This window comes from Cutaneotrichosporon oleaginosum (assembly GCF_008065305.1).
Source record: "Cutaneotrichosporon oleaginosum strain ATCC 20508 chromosome Unknown ATCC20508_contig08, whole genome shotgun sequence".
Classification (NCBI taxonomy): Eukaryota; Fungi; Basidiomycota; class Tremellomycetes; order Trichosporonales; family Trichosporonaceae; genus Cutaneotrichosporon; species Cutaneotrichosporon oleaginosum.
The window spans coordinates 449,403-465,740 of NW_027072177.1; the positions used below are offsets into that span (position 1 = coordinate 449,403).

The window sequence follows — 16,338 nt, forward strand, 5'->3', positions numbered from 1 at the left end:
GATTAGTCCTCAGTGATGCGTGAACATCAACTCCTCGCAGTCGTGCGTAACCGCTTCTGTATCCAAGCTCTTTCCGCATTCCGCATACCGTGCTGTCATTCATCGTCACACGAGCATCAGACCTACGTACGAGATCACCACGTCGGTCATCGAAGGTTCTGAGCATCGGGATCTGCGAGATTTGCGGGTCGGCAGAGTCACGAGGTCGGACATCTTGTGCTGCAGCCCTCGCCGTCACTGCTTCTGACGGCTTCAACGCCGAAATGACTGCGGAACCGAGGATGCTCCGGGCGCGCGGACCTCCACCGTCATCGCCACCACCACATCAGATCCCCTCGCCCTTTCACCTCTCCTCTCTTCACCTTTCATCAGCCCCATTCACCGTCGATCATCCGCAGCATGGCAGCGCTGGTTCTTAAGGCGCTGTCAAAGCTGCTGGCGACCGGCACTTGGCCTCGCCGTCGACGCGCCGTGCCCGTCGCCAAGCACCACGAGCCGGACCACGAGCCGGACTCGGACCCTGACCCGCTGCTGGACAGCAGCGCCTTTCCGCACCTCCTTGACCTGATCATTGCCGCCAGTCTTCCACATGAGCTCATGGCCCTCCGGCAGACAAGCAAGGGGGCGCGATCACGCGCGGACGCAGCCCTCTTCTCACACGTTGCCATCATCGCTCTCGACTACCCAACCGTCGAGTACTGGGCGCCGGATATGCAGACCCGTCTCCCGCTCCAGCCCAGAATGGATGCAGACTGGATCGACCATGCCGCCAAGCTCACCCACACTCGCACACTGGACATCTATCCAGCCGGTGCGCGCGGCTCTGGCCCGGCCGCCACGCCAGCGTTTGTTCGCGGTCAGTGGGCGTTGGGTGCCTGGCCGCCCGCAACCCTCCTCCACAACCCCTCCATCGTGAGACGCGCCGATACATCGATGCCCCACCCTCCCACCACCACACTTGTCGATTACATCGACCTCTCCTCCCCAAATCCTCCCGACCAAGGCTTTATCCACGCCAGTGGCGAGTGCGTCGACTACGTCCTCCACCTTTCTTTCGTGCAAAGCAGCAACAGCTTCCCACGTGGGTTGATGATGCGCGGTGCGAAGCGCTCGCACGGGGTAAAGAGCGTCACCCTCGTCCTGTGCCCTCAGGGTGACGGAGACGATGAGGAATACGAATACCTCGCAGGACGAGCCGACCGCTTCGATGTCCTCCTCCCCTTCCTGCACAGCCTTGTGCCATGGCTCGCCGGTGGCGCGAGTCTCACCCTCGTCGGCGTCGAGCGCTGTCAGCCGTACTACATCGGCATCGCTTCTGGCCACCCCATCGAGTCTCGCCGGCAGCGTCGCCGAAACCGCACACGCCGCATCTTTGGAGGCAATGACCACGTAGAGGTGGACGTCGGAGGCACAATCTCACCGCAAATGACGAACGCCATGCGCGCACGATTATACGAGATCTCCGTTGCCGACGCAACGTTCGGCCGCTCGGTAGAGGAGAACTGGCACTGGGACCGAAGCGAGATTGACCGCGCACACAAAGTTTCTGAGACAATGCGCGTAGTCACGTTTGACCAGTGGCGCGCAGAAACGGATAGCATCGTCGCTGAGTGGCGACCAAAGTTATCTCTTTGAAGCGCAACCAGCACCCTGGACTTTTACGATACGGTGAGCACCTACGCGCGATATGTTGGACAGTGGAACGGACACTAGTTTCGGGTATGGTCATGTTTATGCACCTTTTGTGCTGCAGAGTCACAGGTACGATTGGGAGCTATGCGCAAGAGTGCAGCTGCCTGTGGGTGAAAGAGCTATGTTTCACTTCAGCACCGCAAGCCACAGGTCAGCGTGTAGCAACTCAGAGCCTGAGTTTGTAGCATTATCAATACTTTGAGGTTCACACCGGTGCGGCATTAGCAAACAGCCACGTTTGCGCTGCCGTCAGCCCGTCCCATGACGCGACACGACTCACGCTGCTCGTCCTCTTCTGCGAATGACGTCGTCAGCTGCATACACACCACAAGCTCATAGCCCAGCGTTTCCAGGACACCAAGGAGATCGAGCATCAGCAGCCGAGCGCTCGCCTGCTCTCCGCGATCCCCGGTGCCGAAGGGCGATCCGCGAAGCTTGATATCGAGACAGGCGGAGTCTTTTTCCTTGATCTCCTGGATCCCCTTGTGCCACGTCTGAGATCAGCCGTCGCCACATCAACACGCCCCTCCCAACATCACTCACCCGCACAACCCGCAAGAACGCATTGCGCACCTCCTCGGACGGCGGATCGACGATTCGCACGCGATCCCATGGGCAGAGACCGACGGCAAAGAACCGCTTGGTGCATGGCGGTCCGGCGCGCAGGAACACGCTGTCTTTACCGAGGTCTTCCTTGCTAAGGTTGGCCGAGCCACGAATATGCCAGCCCGCCGCGTAGAGAGTGGTGAGGAGGGCAAACACGATGCGTCGCGCGACGAGATAGTCGCGCATAGGCATGCCGCGGAGCTTCCACTCCCAGCCCTGCTCTTTAGCCTCGCCGCGACTAATGCCCTGCGGCCACGCAGAGACGATGGCGTCCGAGAGCGCAGGCACAAGGTGCGGCGGGAGGCGGAGGATGCTGATGCGGTCTGTGTTGCCAAGAATGATGCAGGCGAAGGGCGGCGGGTCGCCACTGGGAGGCGGGTGCTTGACGTCCTCGTACGCGACGGGTTGCTCATGCGAAGACCTCGAGTCGGGGGTACTGGTGCTCGGCCCGGCCTCCGAAGATGAGACATTGGGCTGGTATGGCGGGGGAGGCGCTTCTGCCGCGCGCCGGGGTGGTCCGCTACTCCTCTTAAATGAGAACTTGCCCATGAGGGATGGTCAGCCGCCAACCGTCTATCCATCATGTAGCCTTATGAGTGCTCCGGGGATCACTGGACTCAGAAACACACGCTAGCGTCAGGGCGCTGTTACTAGTGTCCCGGACCCCGTCGGTTGCTGGTGAATGGGCGGCGGGGCGTGATATGAGCCAAGCCAGGAATGCTGGGCACATCACTTAACAGAGCCTGCATCAACAAGATCCCGGTAGAACAACGACAACCCTTATACACAATCGCAAGCCTGTATTCACACCTACGACCCATGGTACACACTGCTGCGCACCGAGCCTTCGCGCGACCGCGTTTTGTTGGCGAAGAACCACGTCTCGGCTGCCATGAGCTCTACGCAGAAAGATGGTACACTCACGCTGTGTGCCCTCGTGCCGCACAAAATCGGCCATCTCAATGCAAGTCACAAGCTCATAGCCAAGGGCGTCAAAAGCGCTTAGAATGTCGAGGAGAATGATGCGGATCAAGTCCTGCTCGGTGCGGTCGTTGGTGTAGAACGGCGTGCCCTTAAGCTTGACTTGCACGCAGCCTGGCCACTTCTCCTTCGCCTCCTGCACCCCTTTGTGCCAGGTCTAAGGTTAGCTCGCGCTCACTTCTCGGCATGTTGCTCACCTTGGCGATGGCGACGAAGGCGGCCCGGAGGTCGGCACTTGGGGCGTCGATCAACCTTATCCGATCCTCTTTGAAGAAGCTGATGCCGAAGAACGTCTTGGCACACGCATCGCCCGGCTTTAAAAAGATCGTTCCCTTGGCCAGGTGGTGCTTGTTGATGTTGTTGGCACACTGCACGGCCCACCCCGCAGCGTAAAGCACCTGCAGCATGGCGAAGATAATTCTCCGGCTCTCAACATGCTGCACAAATGGCCAGCCGTTCAGCTCCCACTCCCACCCGCCCTGCACTGGACTAGCCGCACAGCGCAGGAGTCCATCTGGCCACGCGCCAGAGATAGCGGCGCTGAGCGGCGCGATCATGCGCTTAGGCAAGCGCAGCGCGGTGATCTGCTGACCGTTGTCCAGCAGCAGGGCGGCAAAAGATCCGGGCGGCGGCGGCGATGGCAGCGTCGGGGTACGATGGAGTGTGTCGGTGCTGAGGCGGACTGGGATGGGGGCCGGTGCGGGGACAGACTTCGGCGGTGCGGGGCCTGGGCCGGGACCCTCGTGGGCCGTCTTCTCGTTGTACGGCGGAGGCGGGTGTAGGGTTGCCGGCGAAGCGCCACCAGTGCTGCGCGCCGACGAGGGCCATCCCATGCTGCCGAGATGTCTTTGTGAAGGCTGAGGAGAGGATGGAAGAGAGAAAATAGAGCAAAGATTGGAAGTTGGGATGCCCAGATGGAAGGAGACCGGCTTTACAAACATACCCGCCGCACTGTGGCCCCTCCCTTGCCTCGCTGTTCGCCAAGCCTGAAGAAAGCAGCTGCTCGATCAACCCGGGCGCTCATCGGGTCCTTAAGTGGGAGCTGGGGCCTCTGCAGGAATGTTATGCACCATTCAAGATCGCGAGGAGCGTTGGTGGCGCCAGTCCACGCCCCCACCACGCTCACATCATCACTACCCGGATTTGAGCCCCGGAGCCACAGAACGCTGCAGAACAGGCTCCCCACGGGAGTCGCTGCATGAAACACCATCAGCAAGGAGTCCCGCAAACTGGTGTGCCGGGGCCACGCCAAGTGTTGCGTTCGCATTCCAGGTCTGTGCAGTGGCGTCTATCGAGCTCTTGTCCTCGGTCACCCCTATGCTGCCATGCGCGCCACCGGCAGAGCCGTGCATCTGATGCTCGCTTTCTGCGGTATAATGTCCAGATAGTCCTTGATACTGTCAGATTATACGGCACACAGTCCTAGAAGTCCTCGTTGATACTGATCGAGTTCATCGTCACACCGGGTAGAAAGATAGGACGCGCGAGTCCGATGCGTCGCCCGTCCTCGGTTTCCGAGAACGCCGTGTACCACGTGCGCATGAACGTGCGCCCGAGGTGGACGTTATCGTCTTCGCTAACTGCGAAATTGGCTATGCATTGGCCGGGATCAGTAGGGTCGCGGCGCAGTAGTGCCGCTCGCGAGAGCAGCGTCTGCCTCCCGCCGAGGCGCATTCGCACAGTCGTGCCCTCGATGACGTCGCACGGCATCATCCAGATAACTGTGATCTTGTTGATGCGGGGATTATTCCCGTAGATAGCGGTCACAACGTCGTATGGCGCAGCACTCGTCTCCTCGTTCGAGTCCCACACCGCAAAGTTGCGCCCTGGGTGGGAAGCGGTGCGGTTACCGCTCGCCCTAATGCCGTCAAACGAGGCGCGCCATCCCTCGCCTCCAATGACAGGCAGCCAGCCGAGGTCCCCCACATACTGGTCGGCGTTGGTGTATCCGAGGTTGAGCACACCCGGGTTCTGGTTGTTGGTGGGGATGCGCACGCCGATGATCTTCTCGGGCCACGATGCCGATGCCTGCCCAAAGAACGAGGTGGCGCTACCGCCTAGGGCCAGAGCGCCGTCGACTCCGCCCACAGCAGAGGGTGCGAGGTCGGTGAAGCCCATCTCGTTAGAGTAAGTCGCCTGGCCGAAGCGGATCACCTCTCGTCCGCGCGTGCCCGAGATAGATCGGCCATAGTAGTAACCTTCGAAGGTGCCGTCCAGGGGCTCGAAGCTTGAGCTGTTGATGAGCCCATACCGCTCTGTGACCCAGGACAACTCGGCCTTGGTGTCAAGGCCAAGGTACAGCCCAAAACCAGGAGTGCCGACGAGCGCATTGACCGTGCCCCGCTTGAAGAGGGCAACGTCGTGTGTGGTGTTGCCCGTCATATTCGGCGGGTTGATGTGCGCCGCAGCGGTGGCGAGAAGTGTAAGAGCTGCGAACATGACGAGCGTGGGGTTCGTCCGGGGCCAGTTGCTACGACTGTAGTTATGAGTGAGTGGCCGGCAGTGCCTCGTCCCCATCTCTTGGCATTCAAGCACAACCCAAACTGGGCGCAGATCCCAGCAGTTAGCACGACTGAGATAAGTCAAGTGATCAACGTGCGACGAGCAGCGGAAGAGCACTAAGGTTTGATTCCTTGTAGCCTGGACCTCTCGGATCGCGGTGAATCGAGGTGATTGAGGAATTCCGCCTTCCCACCCGAAGCGATTGGAACTGGCAACCCTGCCCCACTACCCCCGTAGATCTCCTTCCACATACCTCGCACCTGGAATCATGATTTAACTGGCTGTACGGCCTTGTTCCCCATCTGATGATCTAACCACGGACTGTGCATACTCGTCTCCGCGAAGCCCGGCCAAGAGAATATAGAGCGCTCGTCTTTTTTAAGCTTGTCATGTCATCGGCACCCGGCAAGCGTCGGGCCGGGCCGAAGTAGCCGGAGTTAGCTGGGCCTCCGCATTCGTCGCGACCCATATCATCCTCCTCGTCAACGGTCCCCATCTTGTTCTGGCTCGCTCTATCGCTCACTAAAAACTGGAACAATGGCATCGCTTCCCCCGTTTCCTCCTCACTTCGGCCCCTCGCTCGCGCCCACGCCGGTGGTGCCGCCGCTCACCCTCGCACCTCTCACCCGGCCTCCCTCTGTCACTCCCCCATCTCAACCTACACGGCCCGCACTTTTCGCGCCGCCTGGGTATGTGAGGAGCGTACACGCATGTCCCGCTGCATATCCAAGGATGTACGAGGGTACGCTCTCTCGCTCGTCGTACCCCTACAGCTCTATACCTGAGACAGAGACGAAGGAGGCCCGCGCCGCGAGATTAGAGAAGGACAAGGTTGCATGTGCCGAGCAGGCACGAGAGGCGGCCAAAACCGAGGGCGCGGGCTGGAAAACGAACAGCGGCGAAGGGCTGTGGCTTAGCGTGGAGAGATGGCGGCGGGAGGATCCTGTGGAAGGCGGCGTGACGCTTCTGATGCTCCATGCGAATGGGATGCTCAAGGAGGTGAGGCCAATACCGCGCGCGAGGGCTGACAACAGGACTACCACCCGCTCCTCGAGTCATTGTTCGCGTCGTCTCCCACCGTCCAGTTTGGGACACACATACTGTCCTCCACGGCTGCTGTGGTGGTCAACGAGGTCTTTTTCCTGGAAGACAGTCTACACGGAACGTCCGTGGACCTCAACGCTGGTAGGCTGCCTCCCCTTCACAGTTGGGCAGACGGTGCCCGCGACGTCCTCAACTTTCTCAGCCACTGTGCGCCCGCATTCGACGAGGAAGTAGGCTGGGCGCTTGAGTGGAGGGAACGCGCATCGCCCCGCAAAGTTTTCGCCGTCGGCCACTCCCTTGGCGGTAACATGGCCGTGCACGCTGCTGCCGCGGTGCCGGGACTGTTTGAGGGCCTCTTCTTGGTGGAGCCTATGGTGAGCTACCCCTTCCCGAATATTCTCGCCCATACTGTATCTCTTTCAGCATCGTCCGCGCAGCAACTGACGACAGACCCAACCTACAGGAGGTAACAACTCCCCAGCAATGAATTACCACGTCCAGGCGATTACGCTTAAACGGCGTGATACATGGCCCTCGCTCGACGCAGCGAAAACGATGCGTACAAACCCGATGTTCTCCAAGTTTCCCGACAGCATTTTCGACCTGTGGCTCAGCCACGGAGTTGTGCCCAAGAACAACGGCGAGCTCACGCTGACCACGCCACCGTGGTGCGAGGCCGTCGTGTTCAGCGACTGCCGCTCCCCTCAGCGTGGCTGGGACCTGCTTCCCTCCCTCAATATGCCGGTAGGCTTCGTTATGTCTAAGGACGCGCAGTGGATGGGTGGCGAGAAGATCGCTCGCGAGCTCACTAGCCGCCCTCCTCGAGCACGGAATGAACGTACAACTGCGGGACACCTTGCCGTGCAGGAGGATCCGATGGGGGTCGGGGAGGCTCTGGGCCGCTTCTTAGCTACAGTGCGTGGGGGAGTGTGGGACAAGGGGGCGAGCAAGTTGTAAATGATGAGATGTAAATGCGGTGCCTTTCCGTTGGATGAGATGTAAATGCGGTGCCTTTCCGTTCTGACACTTGCAGCTGAACGTACGCAGGCCGGTTGCTCGCGGCTGATCGCACGTAGTTCGTCATGAACATTTGCGCCTGCATTAGTGCGTGCCTGTCGCAAAGTATATGTATCGCGAGGGAATAACAAGAAGAGAAACGAGGGGCGCATTATAAAAGACAGTGTTGAAATGTGTGCAGCCCTCAGCGCTCTCAGACGTTCTCGAGGCAAGTAACCTCAGCCTTGACACTCGAGGACGAGTACGCAGTTGCGGAACTCTGACTGTTAATGTCGACCACGTCGGTATCAGACTGATCTTGCGACCCGGGCTTGCGATTGAGACCAGGAGAAGGGGGAGGGTTGACGTGCTGGTATGAGCACGGTCAGAGCAGGTCTTACCATGATATGCATCTCCGTCTGCTGCTCAATGACGATCGTGGCGGCCTGCTCATGACTAAATGCGAGAGGGTGAGTGTCGTTCATGGTGATGTTCTCGCCCCTTTCAGATTTGGAGCGAAGGTTGAGTGAGTAGAAGAATCCGACGACGTAGACTTTGGACTGAAAGAGGAGGATGGAAATACCCAACAAATTGGAGGGCTCGACAACTGTTGCTTAGCTCGGGCCCCATACACACCCACTGGTATCAACGAGGAGGGTCATGGCAATGGTAGCTGCTGCTGCCTGTGACTCGAGGGTCATGCGGATGAGACGCGCAATGAGCTTGTCGGTGCTGGCGATGCCGGTTCGAATCTTGACCAAGGCCCGTAGAATGGTGGCGGTGATGATAATGTCCGCGAGCATGTTGGTTGCATGCCAAGTAAGGGCGACTCCCATCAGTTCTTCTGATATGTGGCTCGTATGCGTACCTGGCACAATGTAGTGCGTATCCAGGATGGAAGTGAGTGGAATGTACATGACCACGATTGCAATCGTGGATGCCAGGCTAAATTAGCTGTGCCGCTCGTTACTCACCAGGTGAGAATACACAGGCCAACCCCGATGGGGATTATGACGTTTCGGCTCCAAAGCCGGTAGGCGCGGTAGGCAAAGAAGATTTGGCAGAGACCCATGTTGACCGCTGCCTTCAGCATTGATCGGTTCTGCGCTTAGCTTACCGTCAATGAGAGCTAGCCAGGCGATGGGACCTGTGTGCAGGAACTGTTTCAGCTGGTCCCTATACGACGTACAATGGTGTACCTGCCATAATTGTACACTGGTGTCAGGTATCACCGGAACATGATGCCTACCAAACCATCGAGACGCAATCCACCAGTTGTAGCCTGCATTAGCGAGCACGAAGGAAGCAGTACTGCTGGAGACAGTGGCCATGACCACTACGGCCCCGACAAGACATTTGACCCATGTGGGGTCTTTGAACTTGCTGTTGCAGTAGCTTACAAGCTGGGCTACAAATACGCCGCTGAATTCAGCATCACTCAAATTTCGCGCACAAGAAAAACACGTCCAGCATGATGCCCGCGAGCGTGCATGAGACGCCGTAGGACTGGGTCAGTCAGGGAACAAGGATGTACTCACCCCAATGCCAGCCTTGGCTTCAGCCTCGCTTGGAAACCCGGGTGAAGTAGACATGGTGGGAGTCAGAAGGTTGAGTGCTGTGGGGCGGGAGGAGTGTTACATTGTCGATGGTGCTTAAATGAAGCGAGCTCGACTTGTATGGACGGAGAGCTTAGGCTGTCTTTGCACCACACGCAGACGGTGTAGCTGCCGGGCGCAGTCTCCAGCAGTGACATACGTGTAAGCGGTCTACACGACAGCGTGCCTGCTGTGTAGGTCGTCGTGAATTGTGGGCAACTCGCCAGAACGGCGGCTCGAATGCAGTACAATGCTGAGTTTGCGCGTGGCGATCATGAACGATGTGGTCTGTGAAATGCCTGATACGTAGCTCGCAAACTCAAAGACGGAAAGTTATCACAGTCAGTCCATCTTGTCCCCTTCCGCCCGAGGTCAAATTCGGCTGGGAAAACAATGTCGGCGCCACTGCTAAACTTACATCACATGCCTGCTGATTCACGCTGTGTCGATGGCGTCCAAACAGCAGTGTGCTTCCCACCGTGTGGTGCTGAACGTGTAGGTGGGAATTGCCTGCGCACACTGCGATTTTATCTGTGGCATGAAATTGAGTGACAAGCAGCTACGAGATTGAATGTGATGCTCGTGACCGGCAGTTCAGATTGTTCGCATTCTGTGTGTGCGGACGGAAGTCAGCCCTGATGTGAGTGAGAATGCTGTACCATATGTTGTCTGAGAGGCCAAATGTGAGGAGAAGTGGAAATCGCGGACCGTCGAGTGAAGGGGCAACGCGGTGGAGAACGGCGGGTGAGATGGTGAGGATAACCGCCGCGTGAGTCGTGGGCTCCTACAGCGTGTGGCGCAAGATGATCTGGCAGGGCGCAATGTAGATGGGAGCGTTACGGCCGTGGCGACTGCCATATTTTCATCACGGTGGTGGGCAAATGGGGCGTTGGAGAAGTGTGACTTGTGAAGTAACAGGCTGCGCCTTAATGATGATCGGCCGTGAGTGACGACGTGTCGCCAAGTGCTGAAAGTATGGGTCGATTGAGTTCTACAGGGGTGCCAAACGAGTGCAAGGTGTATTCTGTCAGCTTCTTAGCGCACCAGGCGGATGTCAGCGACCGAGTGCTTCAATATCAGCAGTATGCTGTAAACAGTGAGCGCCACCCAACACTGCCCGTTGCTCGGGAACGACCGCCTGTTTCTCAGCACAGCAGAGAGGTAGGATGGTGAACCCGAGGCCCAGCTTCGCTCAGCGCTGCATACCGTTGAAAGAGGTTTTAGCCGGACAACTACGTATTGAAAGGAGGGTAGATAGGAGAGAGGCGGTATATTAAACGTATGTAGAGTGAGGTTCTTCAAATGACAGCTTCGCACATGCCCACGTGGGCTTTAAATGGAAGGGTGATCAGGCGGCGCACTTGACCCCAGCGACTCCTTGCAGTCCGACGCGGCCTTGTACTCTGACGACCCGACGTCCTCCGTGAGGGTCGTGGTACCCTTGGACTCCTCGCACTCGTAACCCTGCGTCCGGTTGATGCGCACGTGCGGTGGGGCCGCGCGCTTCTGTCAGCCACGAGAAGGACAGGACTCACCGTGACGTGCATCTCCGTCTCCTCGTCGACGATGATGGTGGCCACGCGGTGCTCGTTGAACACAATGGGATCGATATCGCGCACGTCCCCGAGCGTTACTCCCTGGTTGCTCGGGAGCAGGCGCTGGCGCGCGTTCAGGCTGTAGAAGAAACCGACGACGTAGATCTTGGACTGGAAGAGGATGATGCAGTTCCCGAGCATATTGGCCGGCTCGATGACTGCGTTAGCAATGTCTGTGCGGAGCACGCACTGACTTCGATCATGAGTGTGAGCGCGACGAGGGTGGCCGGCACCTGGGCTTCAAGGGTCATGCGGATGAGGCGCGCGATAAGCTGTGTGAGCGCGGCTAGGAGGAGCTCACCTCCTTGGTCTGCCGGATCCCGGTGCGCGAGCGTACCAGGCCGAAAAGGATGCAGCCCGTGATGATCGAGTCGCCGACCATGCTTGCGGCCATCCAAATGATAGTTGCTGCGTGAGATCCTGCTATTGAGAGTACTCACTTCCCTGCACGCGGACGGAGTCCTGCTGCGTGTTGAGCTGGCCGAACACAATGCGGGTTGCGATACACGCGGAGATCCTGGGATCAGCATTACCAGCACACTACGTCTGCACATACTCGATGAGGATACAAAGCAGCACGCTGATCGGAATCCAAATCTTGCGGTCGCAGAGCCGGTAGGCGCGATGTGCGAAGAACGCCTGCGTAAAGCTCATTGTCACCGCTTTCATTAGAAGGTGCAAGCGCCAGACTCACCGTCAATGAAGGGGAACCAAGCCCTGCCGAGTCAGCTTTGCTGTCAATACGAATGCAGACTCACAAATGCTGCGTTTCATAGAAGGTCGAGGGTACCTTCCGTCAGTTGAACACTGCTGGCCACTCACCCCGAAATGATAGACGAAGAGGTGAGACGCGTAGAACCAGTTGAAACCTGTCATCAGCCAGCACTAGCAGAACTCACCAGTGAGGAGGCACGACATAGCCGCAACCGCGGCAACAATGCCGCGGACCCATAACTTGTCCTTGGCTTCCGAGAAGCAGTATGTCATGCACTGCACGGTAAAGACGCCACTGCTGTCAAATTGCCCCCTGGCATGCTCAATCTCACAAGAGAAACGTGTCGATGAAGAGGCCGCCAAGCACGCACGCAATTCCGTACACCTGCAGTTAGCGCCGTCGCGGTGGCCGCCCACGCCAACGAGGGCCCAAGCCTCCTCTTCGGTCGGGAGTGGAAGCATGGTGATGTAAATGTAGAGTTGAGCAGTGTGCAGAGAGCAGAGTGGTGGGGCGTCGGCGAGGGCAGTGGCTCTTGAAGTACGTGGAAGAGATGGTGGGCTACACAGCTCGAGGGGGCGTCGGGGCGTGAGAAGCACCCGTCCTCAAACTTCACGACGGCGACGGGCGCACAGGTTCGCCACTGTCGTCAACGACCTCCGGAGGACAAGCTGCCAGAATGGGCAACACGTATAGTTACTGTGGTTGCTTAGGTTAACGGTGAATGGAAGAGCCCGGATACGAGGATTGTCACAGCGAGGCTCGTTCCCGTTCTACGGGATTTGCGTTTCCAAGGGGAGATTGGATGCAGAGCGCGGGCGACCGATTAATGTAGGTAAGTAGATGTGTGTGTGAGTGGACCGGTATGTCAGTGGATGGCTGCATAAGTGTGTGGGTGTGATATTTGCCAGGCGCAAGCCGGTTAGTGCGACTGTGTGCTGCTGGTCATCTACCAGAGGTTGGGAGTCGGGCGGTCGGCGCGCCCGCCGCATGGCGACTAACCATTGATTTGAACAACAGTATCGTTTTTGGCGCAGGAGAACCACTGGGCGTTGGTGTTTGAGAGATGGAGAAGCAGGGGAGCAGGGGCGAAGAGTAGTGCAGCGCCCCCAAGTTAGTTGCAGGCGAGCGATCAATCGTGTTGTGCCCACTAAGGGCGTCGAGTCACTCCCCGCGATCCCCTACTTCGGGCCACACAGGTCATGCCGCCCGGTGGGTAATGCTCATTGGGGCCATAGCACATAGCTGCGTTCTCATGCGAGTCACACCGCGATCTCAAAGCGTTGATTTGCAATCGTTCAGAAACAGGCTGGGTGTGATGGATCGTCAAAGAGGAGTTGGCAAGGGCGTGCTCTCGATTTACTTACACGTCAAATTCGCGTCTGCCAACTGTGGCTAACGACGGAATGACTTTCCGTTTCGTGTGTTCCTTCCGTTTGAGAATTGTTACGACGATGAAGTCCACCTGGCGTGCGCAATGACGTGAGAGTCGACTGAGCGAGAGCCGAGGCAAAGGCAGAGGGGCGACAGCAATGACTTCGTCGACCAGTGTCACATGCCCCATGAACCAGTCAGTTGCTAGCGGTATGATGAAAGGTGAACAGCTCTTATCTGGCCATGCAATGCCCACTTTTTATGCCCCTGTCCCTCAGTTCTGACTCCCGTTTGCTCTTCAGTTCCCCGGATTGTCGATGTGACACTCTCCTCCCCCAGCCCACAGGTGAAGCCACCGTTGGTATCTTACAGTGTGTCCAAAAAGCTCAACCGAGTCTCGATTCTATCTGCAGCTTTATCATGACATGCACTCGGAACGCAGTTGGGTATTGCCAAACCCCTGTCTGCAGTACTCGGCGACATTTGAGCCCCGGATATCGGCTGCCTCGTGTATGGACATGAGTAGAGTGTCGGTGTACCGGAATAGGCCTCCCCATGCGCGAAACGTCGCCGCAGTGTGACAAAAGCAACAAGAACCATGTTGTTCTTTTCCTTTGTAGCTTGGGGTTTCGGCACAAGGTAATATGGCATTCTGGTCACACCCGGCTCGCCCCAAACGCATCTCGAATTCGTCCAAGAGTACGTTTCGATCACGGGCCAAGACAGCGTACTTGTCTTTCGGCGAGGCTTGCACAGCCGCACGGTTTCGGCTGTTGCGCTGGCAGATGGCATGTATAGCGTGCTAGCGTGGTTGATGGCTCTGAGAGCATCATGCCACCCCAGTTCTCCTACATATACCCCATGCCCCACACACAGGTCAGGGAGGTCAGTGTTGCGGGATGCATGATGTAACCTTAGCAAAATGGAGTGGCCATGTATGTTGCCCAGCGACGCAGCAATACGAATCGTTGACTAGTTGGTAGCATTGAGTAGCTGGGATGGATGGGGTCGTGAAAACATGAGGACGCACGCACTGAACCTTGGTGAACAGCCGGGATCATTCCACTGATCCGCCTATCCACTGATTTCCGTGCCCTTCGCCCACTTCCTAGCTCATGCAGCCCGCACTGCGCACACATGTTAGGCAGGCCAGTGCGTCGGCACTGTGGCGCTGCTCGATGTAAGCCAACACATGCAACACAGATGCACAAATGAGAGTTTCCCAAACATGCCACTATCTTGAGTTGGTGTCATTCCACGTCAACTCTTGCGCCAGTGCGAGTGCTGTGACCTTGGTGGAACCGAGCATTAGCTCGCGGTACCCTTCCGCATACAAGTACAAGCGGTAAGGGCCTGTCGTGCAGATTGACAGGACATGGAGTCCAAACAGGAAGTGAGGGCTGAGTGGGAGACAGGATGGGGGTTGACTGGAACTCAAGTTCGGGCAACCTTTGGGAGAACAGTGGAATCACAAGAATAACAGAATCGACACAGGTGACCGGTTGGGCTACAAGTTTTATATAGGTAACTATAGACGGGGGCCCAATCGGTCGGCCGAGTGTTGGGTGAGTGGGTCAACCGACGGCTGCCGCAAGGTCAAGGGGTCGACTAGGGCAGTGGACCGGTTGGTCGGCCAGGCGAGGTGGACCGTATGTCCAACAAGGGTCGATGTAGGTCGGCCCGACTCGCGAGTGGGGTGGTTGGACGAGTATCGGTCGAGCGAGAGAGTGGAGGTAGTAGAGGCGTGGGTGATCTCCGTGTGTGTAGTAACAGACATACGGGGATCTCCGCGGAAGGTCATGGGTCGGTAGACCGGGCCATGACAGATGGCCGTGAAGGTCATGGGCCAGGCAGACTGGGCCATGACAGATTGTCACAACTCAACACGTATGGCACTGGAGCATTTGGTTGAGAAACATGACATCTATGTCGTGGACCTCGTTCTGATTAAGAAGGAACATCGCAGCGAGGTGAAGAACGGCTTCCGCTGAGCGCCATCTACTACACCGCCACAGCCTCGTACGTAGTTGATCCGAAGGAGCAGATCTTGGCGGCGCAAGCATTCCTCGCAAGGCGCCAGGTCTACGAGGCCAACGACACCCCGTTTGGCGTCAGCTCCGACGCCCTGGTCCCATCTGGCGCTCTTCCTGAGGACTTCAATGGCTCTCCCTCGGACTTGACCTACAGTCAAGTTATCGAGGACGGGGTCGTGTGGCGGGACGGTATTTGCATTCTCTGCGCCCACGACCCCACCGCCACCTTCCTCGCCAAGGGAAGCCCCCATAGCGCCAACATTCCCACCTTCAGCAGGCACATGTCATCGTGCCTCATCTCCCACTTGAAGCGGCTTCCCACCGACTTCAAGAAGCCCACGTCTTCTGCTGACGTATCTTATCTCTTCCATCAGCAGAAGCTCCATTGCCCAAGCCCGACGTGTGAGCGTCACAGTCGCACATTCTCGGATGTCGTCGCCTTCGCCTCGCACCTCATCGCGGTTCACCACGTGAGTTTCTCGCATCTCACCTCGCCCAAGGGAACTCGTGCGGTGTTTGCGGACAAGGATGCTCTCGACAAGTGGATGCAGGCCGTCCATAAGAACAGAAAGCCCACAAAGGCCAGCCAGAAGGGGAAGGACAAATCAGCTGCAGAGGACAACAAGTGTCATGCCTAGTGTCATGGCCCGGTCTACTGGCCTATGACCTTCAGCGGAGATCCCCGTATGTCCGTCACCGCACACACGGAGATCACCCATATCTCCTCTACCTCCACTCTCTTGCTCGACCGATACTCGTCCGACCATCCCACTCGTGAGTTGGGCCGACCTACGTCAACCCTCGTCAGACATACGGTCCACCTCGTCTGTCGACCAACCGGCTGACCGCCTCGGTCGACTCCTCGACCTTGCGACAACCGTCGGTCGACCTACTCACCCAACACTCGGCCGACCGATCGGGCCCCCGTCTATAGTTACCTATATAAGACTTGTAGCCCGACCAGTCACCTGTATCGATTCTGTTATCCTTGTGATTCCACTGTTCTTACAAGGGTTGCCCGAACACCAGTATCGGTCAACCCCCGTGTGTTCTTCCGCTAACTCCGCCTCCACTTCCCGTTCGGACTTCGTACCTCGCCAGTCCTGTCACCTTGTACGGCGGGCCCTTATACCCGTGCGTTTTCCCATAATTCCGCCTCCGCTTTCCCTTCGGACTTCGTACCTCGCTGGTCCCATCAACCCGTACGA

General features: G+C 57.9%; 8 protein-coding genes across 8 annotated transcripts; 3 read left to right on the forward strand and 5 right to left on the reverse strand.

Moving 5' to 3' along the window:
• Positions 1 to 399: 399 nt before the first annotated feature.
• Positions 400 to 1,635, forward strand: COLE_07777 (uncharacterized protein; the record flags this gene model as incomplete). Its single annotated transcript, XM_018425245.1, has 1 exon — positions 400 to 1,635. The coding sequence occupies one exon, from the start codon at positions 400 to 402 to the stop codon at positions 1,633 to 1,635; it is 1,236 nt and encodes a 411-aa protein (XP_018280463.1).
• Positions 1,636 to 1,897: 262 nt separating this feature from the next.
• COLE_07778 (uncharacterized protein) lies at positions 1,898 to 2,847 on the reverse strand (the record flags this gene model as incomplete). Its single annotated transcript, XM_018421250.2, has 3 exons — positions 1,898 to 1,935; positions 1,973 to 2,186; positions 2,236 to 2,847. The coding sequence occupies 3 exons, from the start codon at positions 2,845 to 2,847 to the stop codon at positions 1,898 to 1,900; spliced, it is 864 nt and encodes a 287-aa protein (XP_018280462.1).
• Positions 2,848 to 3,108: 261 nt separating this feature from the next.
• On the reverse strand, positions 3,109 to 4,112 carry COLE_07779 (uncharacterized protein; the record flags this gene model as incomplete). The annotated part of the gene is made up of 3 exons (XM_018426506.2): positions 3,109 to 3,185; positions 3,223 to 3,436; positions 3,477 to 4,112. The coding sequence occupies 3 exons, from the start codon at positions 4,110 to 4,112 to the stop codon at positions 3,109 to 3,111; spliced, it is 927 nt and encodes a 308-aa protein (XP_018280461.1).
• Positions 4,113 to 4,701: 589 nt separating this feature from the next.
• COLE_07780 (uncharacterized protein) lies at positions 4,702 to 5,718 on the reverse strand (the record flags this gene model as incomplete). The annotated part of the gene is made up of 1 exon (XM_018425244.1): positions 4,702 to 5,718. One exon carries the CDS (start codon positions 5,716 to 5,718, stop codon positions 4,702 to 4,704), a length of 1,017 nt encoding a protein of 338 aa, XP_018280460.1.
• Positions 5,719 to 6,318: 600 nt separating this feature from the next.
• Positions 6,319 to 7,782, forward strand: COLE_07781 (uncharacterized protein; the record flags this gene model as incomplete). Its single annotated transcript, XM_065626577.1, has 3 exons — positions 6,319 to 6,780; positions 6,816 to 7,199; positions 7,276 to 7,782. 3 exons carry the CDS (start codon positions 6,319 to 6,321, stop codon positions 7,780 to 7,782), a joined length of 1,353 nt encoding a protein of 450 aa, XP_065482140.1.
• Positions 7,783 to 8,129: 347 nt separating this feature from the next.
• COLE_07782 (uncharacterized protein) lies at positions 8,130 to 9,413 on the reverse strand (the record flags this gene model as incomplete). Its single annotated transcript, XM_065626578.1, has 8 exons — positions 8,130 to 8,428; positions 8,462 to 8,650; positions 8,690 to 8,763; positions 8,796 to 8,901; positions 8,939 to 8,968; positions 9,011 to 9,036; positions 9,275 to 9,327; positions 9,360 to 9,413. The coding sequence occupies 8 exons, from the start codon at positions 9,411 to 9,413 to the stop codon at positions 8,130 to 8,132; spliced, it is 831 nt and encodes a 276-aa protein (XP_065482141.1).
• A 1,301-nt stretch (positions 9,414 to 10,714) lies between these two features.
• On the reverse strand, positions 10,715 to 11,998 carry COLE_07783 (uncharacterized protein; the record flags this gene model as incomplete). The annotated part of the gene is made up of 8 exons (XM_065626579.1): positions 10,715 to 11,169; positions 11,202 to 11,280; positions 11,313 to 11,419; positions 11,452 to 11,528; positions 11,568 to 11,673; positions 11,706 to 11,728; positions 11,802 to 11,880; positions 11,911 to 11,998. 8 exons carry the CDS (start codon positions 11,996 to 11,998, stop codon positions 10,715 to 10,717), a joined length of 1,014 nt encoding a protein of 337 aa, XP_065482142.1.
• Positions 11,999 to 15,792: 3,794 nt separating this feature from the next.
• On the forward strand, positions 15,793 to 15,975 carry COLE_07784 (uncharacterized protein; the record flags this gene model as incomplete). The annotated part of the gene is made up of 1 exon (XM_065626580.1): positions 15,793 to 15,975. The coding sequence occupies one exon, from the start codon at positions 15,793 to 15,795 to the stop codon at positions 15,973 to 15,975; it is 183 nt and encodes a 60-aa protein (XP_065482143.1).
• Positions 15,976 to 16,338: the final 363 nt, after the last annotated feature.